The following is a 20,357-nucleotide window of genomic DNA, read 5'->3' on the forward strand; positions in this document are numbered from 1 at the left end:
TTTCTAAACTGGTAGAAAATTTAAAACTCAACTAAGGGACTTGGGAGTCCTAGTGCAGGATTTCCTAAAGGTTAACTTGCAGGTTGAGTCTGTGGTCCTCATTTTGAGAGGACTAGGATATAAAAACAAGGAAGTAATGTTGAGGCATTTTTGGTGGGGGGTGTAGAAGGTATGTACTGGGATTGGAGAAGGTCCAGAGGAGGTTCACAAGAGTGATCCCAGGAATAAATGGGTTAATGTACGAGCAGCATTTTGATGGCTGTGGGCCTGTACTTGCTGGAGTTTAGAAGATTGGGGGTGGGGCGCATGGGGTGTGGAACCTATTGAATATTGAAAGGCCAAGACAGAGTTGGCTTAGAGAGGATGTTCCTATAGTGGGGGTGTCTAGGGCCAGAGAACACAGCCTCAGAATAGAGGGATGTACATTAAGAACACAGGTGGCAGGATTTTTTTTACCAGATGGTGAATCTATGGAATTCATTGCAACAGACTGCTGTGGAGGCTAAGTCATTGGGTATGATAAAGCAGAGGTTGATTCTTGATTAAACAGGGTGTCAAAGGTTATGGGAAGAATGCAGGACGATGGGGTTGAAAGTAACAATAAATCAGCCAGGATGGAATGGTGGAGTAGACTAGATCAGTTTAGTGGCCTAATTCTGCTCCTATGTCTGGTAGTCCTATGCTATTGGCCCCAATTACTTTGGTGAACTCAGGAGGCAGCTGTGTGATTGAGATCCAATGAAGATGAAGGAAGGGGATATTTCCAGGTGAGGATGGTGTGTGCTGTGAAGAGGAATCTTTAGGTGGTGGTGTTTCCATGAACCAGCTGCTTGACCTGTGATGAATGGAGAGTTTGGGAGGTTCTGTCAGCGTTACCTAGCCTGATGACTAGAGTCAGTCTGTAGATGCTCCACACTGGGATGATTGGTGGTTCGAGTGTGGAAGACTTTCTCTTGGGGTGGGGGTTTTGAGCCTTTTGTTGTCGTCATCTTGGTGAGCAGAGAGTATTCCATCACATACTGATGTCCCCTGTGCATATTGGAAAGGACTATCATCAGTTAGAGATCTAGGCACAGATATAGCACACGGAATTTAATCTAGGCAAGAGGGAGTTGCTGCACTTTGGGAGGTCAGACTCTGGGAGGCACAGTTAGTGCAAATGCTTTCCAATGCAGCAATCACTGATTGGCATTCTGTTCCTGCAGTTGTCTGTAAGGAGTTTGTACCTTCTCCCCATGACTGCGTGGGTTTCCTCTGAGCGCCTCACTTACGGTTAGGGTTGGTGAGTTATGGGTATACTATGTTGGCACAGGAAACGTGGCAACATTTGCAGTCTGCCCCCAGCAAATCGTCGGACTGCATTGGTCATTGACACAAAGCAACACTGACTGTTTGCTTTGACATTTAGATCTACAGGTGACAAAGCTGATTTAATCTGATCAATTGAAATGAGAAAGTGTACAGTTGCATCAGTCTTTACTGTGGAAGACAGTGTGCCAGATGTTGAAGGGTGCAAGGGAGGAGAAGTGAGTGCAGTTTCTGTTACAAAGGAGAAGGTGCTCAAACAGCTGAAAGACCTAAGGGAACATAAGTCACCCGGACCAGATGAACTGTGCCCTGGAGTTCTGACTCGGGTAGTGGTAGAGATTGCGGAGGCATTAGTAATGATTTTTCAAAAATCATTGGACTCTTACATGATGCCAGAGCACTGGAAAATTGCAAATGTCATTTTATTCCACTCTTTAGGAAAGGAAGAAGGTAGCAGATAGGAAATTATAGACCAGTTAGACTGACCTCAGTGGTTGGGAAGATGTTGGAATCAATTGTTAAGGATAAGGTTATGGAGTTCTTGGTGACACAGGACAAGATAGGACAAAGGAATAGGAAGTATGTCTGTGAGGCCGGTGTTCTGTACTGAATGTCAGATGTGGGATGTCAGGGAGACTCCCAGCCTCCCGGATGGCTACATCTGCGCCAGGTGCATCGAGCTGCAGCTCCTTAGTGACCAGGTTAGGGAACTGGAGATGCAGCTCGATGCACCAGTCAGGGAAAGTGAGGAGGTGATAGATAGGAGCTATAGGCAAATAGTCACACCCGGGCCTCAGGAGATAGTCAGTGGGTAACAGTCAGGAGAGAGAAGGGCAAAATTCAGATACTAGAAAATACCCCTGTGGCTGTCCCCCTTAACAAATAAGTACTCCTGTTGAGTACTGTTGGGGTGGGGACCTACCTGGAGGAAGCAACAGTGACCACACCTCTGGCACAGAGTCTGGCCCTGTGGCTCAGAAGGGTAGGGAAAGGAAGAGGGTGGCAGCAGTGATAGGGGACTCTATAGTTATGGGGTAAAACAGGTGATTCATTGGACACAAGAAAGAAGTATGGATGTTAGTTTGGCTCCCAGGTGCCAGGGTCTGGGATGTTTTTGATCACGTCTGTGATATCCTGAAATGGGAAGGAGAACAGCCAGAGGCCGTGGTGCATATTGGTACCAACAACATAGGTAGGAAAAGAGAGGAAGTCCTGAAAACAAGACTGCAGGGAATTAAAAAAGAAGTTGAGAAGCAGGACCACAAGGGTAGTAATCTCGGGACCATGTGACTGAGTATAGGAACAGTGTGAGGTGGATTGTCATGGAGAGATTGTCTACTGAGTCTCTGTGGGTGGAAGTTAGAAACAGGAAGGGGTCAATAACTCTACTGGGTGTTTTTAGAGACCACCCAATAGTAACAGGGACATCGAGGAGCAGATAGGGAGACAAATTCTGGAACAGTGTAATAACAGGGTTGTCGTAATGGGAGATTTTAATTTCCCCAATATTGATTGGCATCTCCCTCGAGCAAGGGGTTTAGATGGGGTGGAGTTTGTTAGGTGTTTTCAGGAAAGTTTCCTGATACAATATGTAGATAAGCCTACAAGAGGAGAGACTGTACTTGATCTGATATTGGGAAATGAACCTGGTCAGGTGTCAGGTCTCTCAGCAGGAGAGCTTTTTGGAGATGGTGATTACAATTCCATCTCCTTTAGCATAGCATTGGGGAGGGATAAGAACAGACAAGTTAGGAAAACGTTTAATTGGAGTAAGGGGAAATATGAAGCTATCATGCAAGAACTTGGAAGCATAAATTGGGAACAGTTTTTCTCAGGAAATGTGCGGCAGTAATGTGGCAATTGTTCAGGGGATATATGCGTGGTGTTCTGCATAGGTATGTTCCAATGAGACAGGGAAAGGATGGTAGTGTACAGGAACCATGGTGTACAAAGGCTGTTGAAAATCTAGCCAGGGTGAAAAGAAAAGCTTACAAAAGTTTCAAAAATCTAAGTAACGATAGAGATCAAGAAAATTATAAGGCTAGCAGAAAGGAGATTAAAAATGAAATTAAGAGAGCCAGAAGGGGCCATGAGAAGGCCTTGACAAGCAGGACTAAAAATAAAACCCCAAGGCATTCTACAAGTATGTGAAGAGCAAGAGGATAAGACGTGAAAGAATAGGACTAATCAAGTGTGACAGTTGAAAAGTGTGTATGAAACCAGAGGAGGTCATGGAGGTACTTAATGAATACTTTACTTCAGTATTGACGATGGAAAAGGACCTTGGCGATTGTAGGGATGACTTGCAGTGGACTGAAAAGCTTGAGCATATAGACATTAAGAAAGAGGATGTGCTGGAGCTTTTGGAAAGCATCAAGCTGGATAAGTCATGGGGACTGGATGAGATGTAACCCAGGCTACTGTGGGAGGTGAGGGAGGAGATTGCTGAGCCTCTGGCAATGATCTTTGCATCATCAATGGGGATAGCAGAGGTTCTGAGGGATTGGAGATGATATTCCCTTATTCAAGAAAGGGAATAGAGATAGCCCTAGAACTTATAGACCAATGAGTCTTACTTCTATTGTTGGTAAGTTGTCGGGGAAGATCTTGAGAGGCAGGATTTATGAACATTTGGAGAGGCATAATATGATTAGGAATAGCCAGCATGGGTTTGTCAAAGGCAAGTTGTGCTTTACTAGCCTGATTGAATTTTTTGAGGATGTGACTAAACACATTGATGAAGGAAGAGTAGTAGATATAGTGTATATAGATTTCAGCAAGGCATTTGATAAGGTACCCCATGCAAGGCTTATTGAGAAAGTAAGGAGGCATGGGATCCAAGGGGACCTTGCTTTATGGATCCAGAAATGGCTTGCCCACAGAAGGCAAAGAATGGTTGCAGATAGGTTATATTCTGCATGGTGGTTGGTGACCAATAGTGTGCCTCAGGGATCTGTTCTGGGACCCCTTTGTGATTTCTATAAATGACTTGAGTGAGGAAGTGGAGGGATGGGTTGGTAAATTGCTGATGGTACAAAGGTTGGGGGTGTTGTGGATAGTGTGGAGGGCTGTCAGAGGTTACAGCGGGATGTTGATAGGATGCAAAACTGGGCTGATAAGTGGCAGATGGAGTTCCACCCAGATAAGTGTGAGGTGGTTCATTTTGGTAGGTCAAATATGATGGCAGAATATAGTATTAATGGTAAGACTCTTGGCAGTGTGGAGGATCAGAGAGATCTTGGAGTCCATGTCCATAGGACACTCAAAGCTGTTGTGTAGGTTGACAGAGTTGTTAGAAAGGCATATGGTGTGTTGGCCTTCATCACTCGTGGAATTGAGTTAAGAGCCGTGAGGTTATGTTAAAGCTATATAAGTCCTTAGTTAGACCGAACTTGGAGTACTGTTTTCAGTTCTGATCACCTCACTACAGGAAGGATGTGGAAACTATTGAAAAAGTGCAGAGGAGGTTTACCAGGATGTTGCCTGGATTGGGGAGCATGCCTTATGAGAATAGGTTGAGTGAACTTGGCCTTTTCACCTTAGAGCGACGGAGGCTGAGAGGTGACCTGATAGAGGTGTATAAGATGATGAGAGGCATTGGTTGTCTAGATAGTCAGAGGCTTTTTTCCCAGGGCTGAAGTGGCTAGCACGAGGGGGCATAGATGTGCAGTGCTTGGAAGTAGGTACAAGGGGGATGTCACAGGCAAGTTTTTCACACAGAGCGTGTTGGGTGCATGGAATGCACAGCCAGTGAAGTTGGTAGGGGCAAATACAATAGGGTCTTTTAAGAGACTCTTAGATAGGTACATGCAGCTTAGGAACATAGAGGGATATGCAGTAGGGAAATTCTAGGCAGTTTCTAGTGTAGGTTACATGGTCAACACAACATTGTGGGCCGAAGGGCTTGTAATGTGCAATTGAATTCTATGTTCCGATGATATGAAGATTAGTGGAGATGCAGGTAGTGTTGAGGAAACAGGTAGGCTGCAGAAAGACTTAGATGATTAGGAGAATGGGCAAGAGTGTGGCAAATTAAATACATTGTTGGAAAATGACCAGGTACTTTGGTAGTAGAAATAAATGTGCTGATTGTTTCTAAATGGGGAGAAAATCCAAAAATCTGAGATGCAAAGGGACTTGGCAGTCCTTGTGCAGAACACCCTAAAGGTTAGTTTGGAGGATGAATTGGTGGTGAGGAAGTTTGCGCTCATTTCAAGAGGTCTAAATACAAGAGCAGAGATGTGACGTTGATGCTTTATAAGGAACTGATAGGGCCTCACCTTGAGTATTGTGAGCAGTTGTGGGCTCCTCATCTAAGAAAAGATATGCTGGCATTAGAGAGAGTCCAGAGGAGATTCACAAGGATGATTCTGGGAATGAAAAGGTTATCATTACAGGAACATTTGGTGGCTCTGGGTCTGTCCTCGCTGGAATTCAGAAGGATGGGGTGGGGGGAGGAATCTCATTGAAACATTTCGAATGTTGAAAGGCCTAGACATAGGAGATGTGGAAAGGATGTTTCCCATGGTGGGAGAATCTAGGACAAGAGGGCACAGCCTCAGGATGGAGGGGCTTGATTTAAAACAGAGATGTGGAGAAATTTCTTTAGCCAGAGGGTGGTAAATTTATGGAGTTTATTACCACAGGCAACAGTGATAGCCAGGTCGTTGGGTGTATTTAAGGCAGAGACTCATAAGTTCGTGATTGGACATGACATCAAAGGTTACGGTGAGAAGGCTGTGGAGTGGGTTTGAGGAAGGGAAAAAGGATCAGCTATGATTAAATGGTGGAGAAGACTTGATGGTCCAAGTGGCCTAATTCTGCTCCTGTGTCTTATGGCTTTATGGTCTAGTTCACTAAATATGGCTAAACAAAGAATGCCATTAATGGATAGCACTGAGGTCCAGCAGGATCTTGGGGATCCAGGTCTATAGTTCACTGAACATGATTACACAAGTGAAGAAGTTGATAAAGAAGATCTGTGCCATGCATTCATTGGTCTTCATTGGTAGAGTTATTGAGTATAAGAGTGAGGAAGTCATACTGCAGCTGTAGAAAATTTCAGTCACACCACACAGGGAATATTGTGCAGTTCTGTTCACCTCTTTGCAGGCATGATTTGGAGAGGGTGCACAGGAGGTTCCCTAGGATAGGAGTGATAATGAGATGGTGGACAAACATGGGTTGTTCTCCTTGGAGCAAGCTTGCCTGCATTGTTGTGCTGATGGCTTCCTAACTCTACAGGTTTATAATTCAGACGGTGAATTCCTCTTCAAGTTTGGGTCGCATGGTGAGGGGAATGGACAGTTCAACGCCCCGACTGGAGTGGCTGTGGATGCCAATGGGAACATCATTGTAGCTGATTGGGGCAACAGCCGAATACAGGTGGGTGATGGAATGTCCATGAGTATGTGAAGGGATGGGGTGGAGTGAACTTCATTCTGTGTTTGACCCTGGGAGGGTGGGATGGGACAGTGTTGAGGGAGCTTCACCTTGTGTGTGACCCCAGGAGCTTGTGATGGGTTGGTGTAGTGTTGATGGGACAGTGTGGATTTGAATGCTAGCTCTTAGAGCATTTCCCTTCACTTACCTCTCTCATTTTTGTCAATTCCCAAAAACCATTTGGCAGAACTGGTCCGACTCAACAATTTCTCTTTTGGCTGCTCCTACTTTCTCCAGACTTGAGGGGTAGCCATAGGCACCCGCATGGGCCCTAGCCATGCCTGCCTTTTCATTGGCTACATGGAATAGTCCAATTTCCAAGTCTTTCCTGTTAATGCTCCCTAGCTCTTCCTATTTACGTTGACGACTGCGTTGGTGCTGCTTTGTCAATTCCATCAATTTTTGTATCCAACCTCCATGCAGCCCTTAACTTCATTTGGTTTATTTCTGACACCTCCAACTCCTTTCTTTATCTCTGCCTCCATCTCTGGAGACAAACTTTGACTGACATCTTTTATAAACCTACTGATTCCCATGGCCGTCTTGACTGTACCTCTTCCCACCCTATTTCTTGTATATAAAAAAGACCTTTTCTCAGTTCCTTCATCTCTGCCATACCTGTTCCCGGGATGATGCTTTCCCTTCCAGAAATGTCCTCTTCATTCAAAGACGGGGTTTTCCTTCTTCCACCATTAGTGCCTCCCTTACCCACATTGCCTCCATTTCCCAGACATCTGTACTCACTTCATCTTCCTGCCACCATAACAGTGATAGAGTTCCTCTTGTCCTCACCTACCACTCTAGGAGTATCCACGTCCAATACATCATTCTCCACACCTCTGCCATCTCCAAAGGGATCTTACCACCAAACATATCTTTACCTTTCCTCCTACACTCTGCTTTCCATAAGGAGCGCTTCATCCATAATTCCTTTATCCATTTGTCCCTCCCCACTAATCTCCCTCCAGGCATTTATCCCTGCAAGTGAGAGAAATAGTGCACCTGCCCATTCACCTCTTCCCTCACCTCCATTTAGGGCCCAAAACAGTGCTTCCAGGTGAGGCTGTACTTCATCTGTGAATCTGTTGGGATCATCTGTTGTATTCAGTGCTCCCAATGAAGCCTCCTCTGTGTTGTTGAGACCCGACATAAATTGGGGAACTGCTTTCTTGAGCACCTCCACTCAATCTGCCAGATTTCCTTGATGGCCAAACATTTTAATTCCCATTCCCATTCTGATGTGTTGGCCCAAGGCCTCCGTTTGTGCCAGGATGAACCCACTCTCAGGTTGAAGGAGCAACACCTTATATTCTGTCTGGGTAGCCTCCAACATGATGGCATGAACATCGATTTCTCCTTCCATTAATTTTTACCCTTCCCCTTCCCTCTTTTCATTTCCCACTCTGGCTTCTTACCTCCTCCTCACTTATCACTGCCCATGCCCTTCCTTCTTCCCTTTCTCCTATGGTCAACACTCTCTCCTCTCTCAGATTCCTTCCTCTCCAGGTGGGTGTGAAAGGTAAAGGGCTGGTTTCACTCATCATTTTCTAGCTAGCCTCCTACCCCTCCCCCCCCCACCTTTTTATTCTGGTGTCTTCCCCCTTCCTTTTCAGTCCTGGCTTGAAATGTCAACTGTTTCCATAGACGCTGCCTGAACTACTGGGTTCCTCCAGCATTTTGTGTGTTGCTCTGGATTTCCAACATCTGCAGAATCTTTTGTCCTGTTGCCTTCTTTGCCTTAGCAACTCAGGTGCTTGTCTAGACACCTCTTCAATGTCTCTGCCTCCTCCACCACCTCCTCAGGCACTGCATTCCAGACCCTCTCTGGGGTAAGCATTCATCCTCGGATTCCTTGAAACCTCTTTCCTCTTACCTTACACCTCTGCCCTCTGGTTTGAAGTGTCTGTCTGCTATGACTCATTCTGCTCATCATGTTGGTCTTACCTTCAGCCAGATGGTGGTGAATCTGTAGAATTCGTTGCCAGATGGTTGCGGAGGCCATGTCATTGAGTATATTTAAAGTGGAGTTTGATAGGTTCTTGATTAGTCAGGGCATCAAAGATTACAGGGAGAAGGTAGAAGAATGGGTTTGAGAGGAATAATATATCAGTTATGATGCAATGGCAGAGCAGACTCAATGGACCGAATGGTCTAATCCTGCTCCTATGTCTTATGGTCTTGTATTTTACATACCTCACTCAAATATAACAAGACAGCACACCATTAATGTCAGGACCCTCAACAGCATTGATGTTACAAAGGGATCCTGCGGTGGAAGTTCCCTGAAAGTGGCTACACAGCTTGATTGGGTGGTTAAGAAGGTATATGACATGCTTGCCTTTATTAGTTCATTCATAGCTGGTCACACCAGACAGTCAGCCATTCTTGTCTGGCACATGGTGTCAGGATTGGTCTCCTTTTGGATTAACTGGATCACGATATGAACGTTCCTGACTTGACCCTTGTTTTTTTACGAGGCCGAGTGGCTAGCTCGGCATGGGTGGAAAGGGTGCCCAGGGAGTAGGGGGGGGAGGTGCTGATTGGGTTCGAACTTGGGAGCCTTTACTTCGGAAGTCGGGCGCTGATGCCACTGCGCCACCAGCCGGCTGCCTTTATTAGTTCAAGGTATTGAATCCAAAAGTCAGAAAGTTATGTTGCAGCTTGATAAGACGCCAGTGAGCCATGCATGCAGTTCTGGTCACCCCATTATAGGAAGGACTTAGAATATAGAAACATAGAAAACCTACAGCACAATACAGGCCCTTTGGCCCACAGTGCTGTGCGGAACGTGTACTTACTTTAGAAATTGCCGAGGGTTACCCAGAGCTCTCTATTTTTCTAAGCTCTATGTACCTCTAAGAGTCTCTTAAAGACCCTATCGTATCTGCCTCCACCACCATTGCCGGCAGCCCATTCCATGCACTCACCACTCTCTGCGTAAAAACCTTACTCCTGACATCTCCTCTGTACCTACTTTAAAGCACTTTAAAACTGTACCATTTTGTATTAGCTATTTCAGCCCTGGGATAAAGCCTCTGACTATCCAGACAACCAATGCCTCTCATCATCTTATACACCTCTATCAGGTCACCTCTCATCCTCTGCCACTCCAAGGAGAAAAGGCCAAGTTCACTCAACCTATTCTCATAAGGCATACTCCCCAATCCAGGTAACATCCTTGTAAATCTTCTCTGCACCCTTTCTATAGTTTCCACATTCTTCCTGTGGTGAGGTGACCATAATTGAGCACAGTACTCCAAGTGGAGTCTGTCCAGGGTCCTATATAGCTGCAACATTACCTCTCAGCTCTTCAACTCAATCCCACAGTTGATGAAGGCCAGTGCACTTGTATGCCTTCTTAACGACAGAGTCAACCTGCACAGCAGCCTTGAGTGTTGAGGACATCAAGGCTTTGGAGAGGGCAGGGTTCTTCAGCTACTGAAGGTGCAAAGATGTTGGTCAGTCTCACTTCTCCCCTCTCCGGTTCCCCCTGCCCAAACACTCCACAGCCCTATCTCCTTCACGTCCTCCTCACCCACCCTCTCCACTGTCAGCCCAGTGTGACTTGCCCTCTGTTTCTCTCTGTAGGTATTTGACAGCTCGGGATCTTTCCTCTCGTACATTAACACGGCCGCGGACCCTCTGTATGGCCCCCAGGGACTGGCTTTGACGTCTGATGGACACGTAGCTGTGGCTGACTCGGGCAATCACTGCTTCAAGGTTTATCGATACCTGCAGTGAATGAGGCGTAGTGACTGGCCAGGGCAGCCTGAGCTCAGGACCTGTGTGATTGTAAATATCATGGAGTCCAGCAGTGATACGCCACTGGAGAAGAGACCACAGATACCAGCGACTGCTATTTACCCCGCATCCATGTACAGTGGGCTGGATGCTGTCTGGAGATTAGCCAGGTCCTGACCATAATTGCATCACAGGACTGTGTGACCACTCACTGGAGCCACTAAATGTACAATGTTTCTGGGGACAAAGGAAAGACACGACACAGTGACGTCCCACTGGCCCATTCCCAGTGTGCGACTGACCCCCAGTGAGGGTCAGTGTGTGTGTGTGTGTGGGACCGACCCCTAGTGAGGGTCAGTACGTGTGTGTGTGTGAGACCGACCCCCAGTGAGGGTCAGTGCGTGTGTATGGGACCAGCCCCCAGTGAGGGTCAGTTTGAACGTGGGACTGTCCCCCAGTGAGGGTCAGTGTGTGTGTGTGGGACCGTCCCCCAGTGAGAGTCTGTGTGTGTGTGTGTGTTGTTTGTCTTGTCCTAATGTTGGGTCACTGTCATGAGGTGGGAAGAAGGCTTATTTCATGATATATCTGGAGGAGGAAGCTTTGGTCAGTGGCCTGGGGTCATCATTTCTCTGCTGCCCACCCTGGCCGTCTGCAGACCTTCATCTGAGGGATCCCCTGTTTCACCTTCCATCAGCATCATTCACCACCTCCCTGTCACTGTAGCTCTGATATCTCTCTCTCTCTCCCCCCCCCCTCTCTCTCTCTCTCCCCTCCCCCTCTCTCTCCCACGACCACCGAGGAAGCAAAACGTGCCAACTCAGGGAGCACCCCATGATGTTGAGGAAGGACGATACTGAGTGTCTGTCACACCTGACTCCTCTGTGTCCATGATGGAAGATTGCCATCTTCCTCGCTTAGCTGGATTGCCATTCCCAACCCCCCCCCCCCCCCCCCCGGTCTGGTTCCCTCCAAAAGGCCTCCTGTCTGTATTTCCCACTGTCTGACCTCCCTCTGTGTCACCACCCCCCCCCCCCCCATCTGATCCCACCAGCAGTGTGACTACTCCCCTCACCCTGTCCCCCCTTAACTCACCCTTGCTTATCTGCAGGAACAGTTTCTCCTCGCTCTGTTATTGCTCCCCCTGGGCTGATGGTTGGCAGGGTGCACTGTCCATGCTGAAGAGGAAGGGAGGGGTGTCGGATGGAAAGGGCTTCTCTGATCGATGCCTCCTGATAACTGTCTGTAAAATAAATTAACTATTTGCAACAGGTGTCTGTCTGATTGGAAATGAACCCCACCCTACAGGAACCAATCAGTGGACCCTTCCCCTCCTCCACAACTCCATCCCTCGCACTGTCCCTCCCCAGTGGTCACATTAGCTCCAGAAATCTGGAAAACCTCACTGGGCCATGCAGCATTTGTTGGGAGAAAAGGAATTTTAATGCAGTCTCTGTTCATAATATCAACAATTCCTCCCTCAAAGATGCTACTCATCCTCCGAGTTATTACAGCAGATGTATTCCAGATTCCAGTATCAATATGACACTCCCTCCACACTGGAGTCAACAAATACAATTCCTTACTGAAGAAGGGCAGAGGGATGACTTGGGTAGGGAATGGGTCAGAGACCAACATGTAGGAAATCATAAGATTAATCCCTAAGCTGAAGGGCTGGGTGATCAGTGAGAGTTCACGTTTGTTGGTGTCCCCATAAAACAGAGGAGCAGAATTAGGCCATTTGGCCCATTGAGTCTGCTCCACCATTCAAACAAGGCTGATCCTTTTTTCCCCTCCCCAGCCTTCTCCCCTTAACTTCTGATGTGTGTCCAATCAAGAACCTATCAGTCTCTGCCTTAAATACACCCACTGGCTTGGCCTCCACAGCTGCATGTAGCAACAAATTCCACTGATTCACCACCCTCCAGCTAAAGAAATTCTCCACATCTCTCTTCTAAATGGATGACCCTCTAATCTGAGTCTGTGCTCTGTTATAAATGGATATTTCTCTATCTTGAGAAACCCTCACCCTGGGGAGCATCCTTTTCATATCTATGTAGGCCTTTCAACATTTGAAAGGTTTCAATGAGATACCTCCTCATCCTTCTAAATTCCGGTGAGTACTGGCCCAGAGCCATCAAATGTTCCACAGGTGATTATTCTATCATTCCTGGAATCATCGTTGTGAACGTCCTCTGAACCCTCTCCAATGTTAGCACATCTTTTCTTAGATACTCAAGGTGAGGCCTCACCAGTGCCTACTCTCTTATATTCTAGACCTCTTGAAATGAATCCTAACATTGCAATTACTGTCTTCACCACCAACTCAACCTGAAAGTTATCATTTAGGAGGATGTTCTGCACTAGACTCCCTAGTCTCATTGCATCTCAGATTTCTGGATTTTCTCCCTGCACATTTATTTCTACTACCAAAGTGCAAGACCATGCATTTTCCAATATTGTATTTAATTTGCCATTTTCTTACCCAATTCTGGGAATGAAGGGGTTAACATAGGAGCATTTGGCACATTTGGGCCTGTAATCACTGGTATTTAGAAGAAATGGGATGGGAGGGAGAATCTCATTGAAGCTTACTGAATGTTGAAAGGATGTGATAGATTGGACATGGAGAAGATGTTTCCTGTGGTGGGGGTATGGTGAGAAGGCAGGTGAATGGGGTTGAGTGGGATTTGGGATCAGCCATGATGGAATGGCGGAGCAGACTCAACGGGCTGACTGCCCTAATTCTGCTCCTGTCTTATGGTCTTACTCTCCTAATCTGCCTAAGTCCTTCTGCAGCCTTCCTGTTTCCTCAACATTACCTGTTCTCAGTCAATCTTTATCATTTGCAAATTTGGCAATAAAGCCATCTATTCCATCATCGAAATCACTGATATACAGCATAAAAAGCAGTCCCAATAATGAACCCTGCAAACTATCACTCGTCAAAGGTAGCCAACTCTATACAAATGCCTTCTCATATACCCTGTGATGTCCTGTCCAATCAGGATACTTATTAACTTTCGCCTTAAATATACTCATGGAACTGGCCTCCACTGCAGTCTGTGGCAGAGCATTCCACAGATTCACAACTCTCTGGCTAAAATAATACCTGCTTAACTCTGTTCTAAAAGATCGATCCTCAATTTTGAGGCTGTGCCCTTTCGTTCTGGATACCCCCATCACAGGCAACATCCTCATTCCACCCTATCTAGTCCTTTCAACATTCGGTAGATTTCAGTGAGATCCCCCCAGCATTCTTCTAAATTCCAGTGAGCACAGGCCCAAAGCTGCTAACACTCCTCGTATGTTAACCCCTTCATTACTGGCATCATACTTGTGAGCCTCCTCTGTACTCTCTTAAATGACAACACATCCTTTCTGAAATATGGGGGCCAAAACTGTTGACGATACTCGGTGTGGCCTGACTAATGTCTTAGAAAGCCACAACATTTATCTGTTTATATTCTATTCCCCTTAAGATAAATGCCAAAATTGCATTTGCTTTCTTTCCTCCACGTCAATTAACCTTCAGGGAGTCTTGCACAAGGACTCTAAGTCCCCCTGCACCTCTGATGTTTGTACCTTCTCATTCAAGACTTTAAGATATGGGAGCAGAAGTAGACCATTCGGCCTATCGGGTCTGCTCTGCAATTCAATCATGGGCTGATCCAATTCTTCCAGTCATCCCCACTCCCCTGCCTTCACCCCATACCCTTTGATGCCCTGGCTAATTAAGGACCTATCTATCTCTGCCTTAAATGACTTGGTCTCCACAGCCGCTCGTGGCAACAAATTCCACAGATTTACCACCTTCTGACTGAAGTAATTTCTCTAAATTTCTGTTGTAAATTGACATCCTTCAATCCTGAAGTCGTGCCCTCTTGTCCTGAATTCCCCTACCATGGGAAATAACATCACTATATCTAATCTGCTCAGGTCTTGTGTTGGCACGTGGCCAAGTGGTTAAGGCTGTGGGCTAGAGATCTGAAGGTTGTTAGTTTGAACCTCAGCCGAGGCAGCGTGTGTGTCCTTGAGCATTTATAGCCCAGTGGTGGTGGTTGTTGGTGCAGTGTGGACAAGACAAGATCTGCCCTCCCTCATTTTCCTGTACTCCAGGGAATACAGCCCAAGAGCTGCCAGACGTTCCTTATACAGTAACCCTTTCATTCCTGGAATCAGTCTTATGAGTCTTCTCTGAACCCTCTCCAATGTCAGTATATCCTTCCTTAAATAAGGAGGCCAATACTCCGTGTGGTCTCACGAGTGCCTGATAGAGCCTCAACATCACATACCTGTTCTTATATTTTGTACCTCTAGAAATGAATGCCAACATTGCATTCACCTGCATCACTGACTCAACTTGGAGGTTAACTTTTAGGGTATCCTGCACAAGGACTCCCAAGTCCCTTTGCACCTCTGCATTTTGAATTCTCTCCCCATCTAAATAAGAGTCTGCCTGTTTATTTCTTCCACCAAAGTGCATGACCATACAGTTTGCAACGTTGTATTTCATTTGCCACTTCTTTGCCCATTCCCCTAAACTATCTAATTCTCTGCAGACTCTCTGTTTCCTTAACACTACCCGCTCCTCCACTTATCTTTGTATCATCAGCAAATTTAGCCACAAATTCATTAATCACATAGTCCAAGTCATTGACATACATCGTAAAAAGCAGCGGTCCCAACACCGACCCCTGTGGAACTCCACTGGTAATTGGCAGCCAACCAGAATAGGATTCCTCTATTCCCACCCTGTTTTCTGCCAACCAGCCAATGCTCCACCCATGCTAGTAATTTATCTAGTTCCATGGGATTTTATTTTGCTAAGCAACCTCATGTGCAGCACCTTGTCAAAGGCTTTCTGAAAATCCAAGTACACCATGTCTACTGCATCTCCTTTGTCTACCCTGCTTGTGATTTCCTCAAAGAATTGCAGTAGGTTTGTCAGGCAGGATTTTCCTTTCAGGAAACCATGCAGGCTTTGCCTATCTTGTCATGTGCCTCCAGGTACTCTGTAATCTCATCCTTAACAATCAATTCCAACAACTTCCCAATCACTGATGTCGGGCTAACAGGTCTATAGTTTCCTTTCTGCTGCCTCCCACCCTTAAATCGCAGAGTAACTTTTGCAGTTTTCCAGTCATCCGGTACAATGCCAGAATCTATTGATTGTTGAAAGTTCATTGTTAATGCCTCCGCAATCTCTCCAGCTACTTCCTTCAGAAGCCGAGGGTGCATTCCATCAGGTTCAGGAGATTTATCCACCCTCAGACCATTAAGCTTCCTGGGCACCTTCTCAGTCGTAATTTTCACTGCACAAACTTCACTTCCCTGACACTTTTGAATGTCTGGTATACTGCAGACATCTTCCACTATGAAGACTGATGCAAAATGCACATTCAGTTCCTCAGCCATCTCTGCATCTCTCATTACAATATCTCCAGCGTCATTTTCTATTGGTCCTATATCTACCCTTGACTCTCTTTTACCCTTTATATACTTAAAAAAGCTTTTAGTATCTTCTTTGCTATTAGTCGCCAGCTTCCTCTCATAATTCATCTCTTCTGAATGACCTTCCTGGTTCCCTTCTGCAAGTTTTTAAAAGCTCCCCAATCCTCTATCTTTCCTCTAACTCTGGCTTCCTTGTATGCCCTCTCTTTCGTGTTTACTTTGGCACTGACTTCACTTTTAAGCCACGGTAGTGTCCTTACTCCATTTGATAATTTTATTTGGAATATGCCTGTCTTGCACTTCCCTCATTTTTTTTGGCAGCAACTCCAGCCATTGCTGCTCTGCTGTGCTTCCTGCAAATGTCCCTTTCCAGTCAACTTCAGCCAGTTCCCCTCTCATGCCATTGTGGTTTCCTTTATTCCACTGAAATACCAACACATTGGATTTTATTTTTTCTCTCTCAAATTTCAAAGTGAACTTGATCATATAGTTATCACTGTTCCCTAAGGCTTCCTTAACCTTAAACTCTCTTATCACCTCAGGATCATTGCACAACCAGCACAGCCGATCCCCAAGTGGACTCAACAACAAGCGTTCTAAAAAGCATCCCTTAGACATTCTACAGATTCTTTCTCTTAAGGTCCAGTACTGCCCTAGTTTTCCCAATCCACTCTCATGTTAAAATCCCCAACAATTATGACATTGCCTTTCTGACATGTCTTTTCTACCTCAAAAGAACATAGGAAATAGGAGCAGGAGTAGGCCATCCGACCCATCGAGTGTTCCCCACCATTCAATAAGATCATGGCTGATCTGTCCATATGCACATCTCCATCTACCTGCCTTTTCCCCAGAACCCTTAATGCTCTTACTATGTAAAAACCTATCTAACTGTTTCTTAAATTTATTTACTGAGGAAGCCTCAACTGCTTCCCTGGGCAGAGAATTCCACAGATTCACCACTCTGGGAAAAAGTTTCTCCTCATCTCCGTCCTAAATCTTCTCCCCGAATCTTGAGGCAGTGTCCCTAGTTCTAGTCTGACCTACTAATGGAAACAACTTTCGTACTTTTATCTATCCCTTTCAAAATTTTGTATGTTTCTATAAGATCCCCTCATTCTTCTAAACTGCAAAGTATAGTCCCAGGCGATGCAATCTCTCCAGATAGGTTAACCCTTTCATCCCTGGAATCAACCTGGTGAACCTCCTCTGCACTGCCTCCAAAGCCAGTATATCATTCCTCAAGTATGGAGACTAGAACTGCACACAGTACTCCAGGTGTGGCCTCACCAGTACCCTGTATAGTTGCAGCATGACCTCCCTGCTCTTGAATTCAACCCCTCTAGCAATGAAGGGCAACGTTCCGTTTGCCTTCTTAATAACCTGTTGTACCTGCAAGCCAACTTTTTGCGATGCATGAACAAGCACTCCCAAGTCCCTCTGCACAACAGCATTCTGCAAGATTTCACTATTTAAATAATAATCTGCTCTTCTATTATTCCTTCCAAAGTGGATGATCTTGCATTTACCAACGTTGTATCTCCTGCTGTAATTTGTAATCCACACTTAGCTGCTGTTTGGAGACCTGTACACAACTGCCATTAGGGTCCTTTTACCTTTGCCATTTCTTAACTCAACCCATAGAAATAGTACACCTTCTAATCCTATGTCATCTCTTTCCAATGATTTAATATTATTTCCTATACACAGAGCCACACCACCCCCTCTGCCTACTAACCTATCTTTCTGCTATACCGTATATCCTTAGAAGTTCAGCTCTCAATGGCAGCCATCCTTTAGCCAATAATAAAGTGACTACTGAGTGTATATTTGTGGTCTCCTGTTGCTTCAGCCCACCCTCTTTGTTCCTGTGTATTATGGATTGAGATGCTCTTCTGCACATCACTGTACATCTCCAGATGGTGACGTAGTGGCATCAGTGCCGGACTTCGGAGTGAAAGTTCGAATCCAGCCGGCTCCAAAAACCTGGAGAGGGATGGGCTCCACCAGGTTTCAGATGCCCAAGACACGCCGTATGATGAGCAATCACCCAAAAGCTTTTTGCACCAAACCAAAAGATTGGTGCAAAAAGCATGTCATGATGGCACCCCGATGACTCCACCAGGAGTTAAGGGCCCACACGTGCACACACCTTCCTATCAGCTTCTGCCCTTTCTCCTCTGACCTCTGTCATTAACAAGGTATTTTCACCCACAGAAATGCCACTCACTGGATTTTTTTTGGGTTTTTTTGCACCATTCTCTGTAAACTCTGGAGACTCGTGTGTGGAAAGTCCCAGGAGATCAGCAGATTCTCAAATCACCCCATCTGGCACATTAATCATTACATGATCAAAGTCATTTAGATCATATTTCTTCCCCATTTTGATGTTTGGAATGAACAACTGAACCTCTTGACCATGTCAACATGATTTTATATATTAAGTTGCAGCCACATGATTGGTTAATTGGTACTAACAAGCAGGTTTACAAGCCTAATTAATAAAGTGGCCACTGCATGCATTTCACAAATGACTGAGGTTTTAGTCCCGATCTGGGAAACACCACTGGTCACAAATCTCCAGCCAGAATAAGCTCCATTGATCACTACTCTCTATGGGCAAGTCAGTTCTGGATCTAGACAACCAAGTCACAATGGATTACATGTATGTTAATCTTCTGGATGACTCCATCATGAGGGACCTTGTCAAATGCCTCAGTAAAATCCACAGTTCTACCTTCATCAATCACTCTAATCAGCTCATCAAAAAACTCAATCAAGTTAGTTGGACCTGACTTGTCCTGCACTAGGCCATTCTGGCTCTCCCGAATTAGGCAATGGATTTCCAAATGCTGATAAATCCTATCCCTAAGAATTCCCTCCAGTAACTTCCCTACCACTGATGTGAGACTCACCCGTACATAGTTTCCAGGATTTTCCCTGGTTTCCAGCTTGAATAATAGAATAATGTTAGCAGCTCACCAGTCCTCTGAGGACTCAAAGATATTAGACAAGGTGCTAACAATCTCATTAATTACCTCTCTCAATAACCTTAATGTTTCTCAAGAAACCTGATTTTACTTCTTCCCTGATCTTGAAATGCCTTGGCTTCTGAACATGCTCCACTGTAACCTCACTACCCTCTACATCTAATGGACACCTGGGACATAGACACTGAATGTGTGGCTGTTAATGAAAGATGTGGTTTCATAAACGTGGTAACAAAGGTGGAGCCCAGGTAACATCAGTGGAGTGGATAATGGAGAAGGTGCACAGAAAGTTCAAGTTCATAAATCAGGACACAGAATATGAAAGTTGAGCTGATATTTCACCATTCACTATCCTCCCTACAGTTTGCGTACAGTCCCAACCGCTCAACAGATGACGCCATTGCCATCACCCTCCACCTGGACAAAAAAGACACGTACGTTCGAATGCTGTTCATAGACTTCAGTTCAGCATTCAATACAATCATTCCTCAGAAACTGATTGGACCTGAACACCTCCCTCTGCAACTGGATCCTAGACCCTGACTGGGAGACCTCAGTCAGTCTGGATTGGGAGCAGCATCTCCAACACCATCACACTGAGCATGGGGGCTCCCCAGGGCTGTGTGCTCAGTCCACTGCTCCCCATGACTGTGCTGCAACACACAGCTTGAACCACATTATCATGTTCGCCGATGACACGACTGTGGTGGGTCTCATCAGCAAGAATGATGAGTCAGCTTACAGAAAGGAGGTGCAGCGGCTAACAGACTGGTGCAAAGCCAACAACCCGTCTCTGAATATGAACAAAACAAAAGAGATGGTTGTTGACTTCAGGAGGGCACGGAACGAGCACTCCCTGCTGAACATCGACGGCTCCTCAGTAGAGATTGTTAAGAGCACCAAATTTCTTGGTGTTCACCTGGCGGAGAATCTCATCTGGTCCCTCAACACCAGCTCCATAGCAAAGCAAGCCCAGCAGTGTCTCTACTTTTTGCGAAGGCTGAGGAAAGTCCATCTCCCACCCCCCCCCCATCCTCATCACATTCTACTGAGAGCATCCTGTGCAGCTGCATCACTGCCTGGTTCGGAAATTGCACCATCTCGGATCGCAAGACCCTCCCTGCAGCGGATAGTGAGGTCAGCTGAGAAGATCATCGGGGTCTCTCTTTCCGCCATTACGGACATTTACACTACACGCTACATCTGCAAAGCAAACATTATGAAGGACCCCTCATACAATCTCTTCTCCCTCCTGCCGTCTGGGAAAAGGCACCGAAACATTCGGGCTCTCACGATCAGACTATGTAACAGTTTCTTCCCCCAAGCAATCAGACTCCTCAATACCCAGAGCCTGGACTGACAATTTACTGCCCTATTATCTTGTTTATTATTTATTGTAATGCACATGGCATTGGGGGTAGGGTA

At 45.8% G+C, this 20,357-nt stretch overlaps 1 protein-coding gene across 11 annotated transcripts in view; it reads left to right on the plus strand.

The window, feature by feature from the left end:
• Positions 1-19,969, plus strand: part of LOC140727141 (tripartite motif-containing protein 2-like) — a 99,545-nt gene extending 79,576 nt beyond the window's left edge. For 4 of the 11 annotated variants that reach the window (XM_073044450.1, XM_073044448.1, XM_073044449.1 and 1 more), the window contains 2 exons: positions 6,553-6,693; positions 19,296-19,969. In XM_073044450.1, coding sequence (XP_072900551.1) covers positions 6,553-6,693; positions 19,296-19,475 — 321 coding nt within the window. In that variant the 3' untranslated portion in view covers positions 19,476-19,969. Of the gene's footprint in view, positions 1-6,552; positions 6,694-10,338; positions 11,758-19,295 lie in introns of those variants that run through there. The other 7 variants (XM_073044446.1, XM_073044451.1, XM_073044452.1 and 4 more) reach the window with 4 other exon arrangements.
• Positions 19,970-20,357: the final 388 nt, after the last annotated feature.

The sequence above is a fragment of the Hemitrygon akajei genome, chromosome 4 (genome assembly GCF_048418815.1).
Source record: "Hemitrygon akajei chromosome 4, sHemAka1.3, whole genome shotgun sequence".
In the NCBI taxonomy this organism is placed as follows: Eukaryota; Metazoa; Chordata; class Chondrichthyes; order Myliobatiformes; family Dasyatidae; genus Hemitrygon; species Hemitrygon akajei.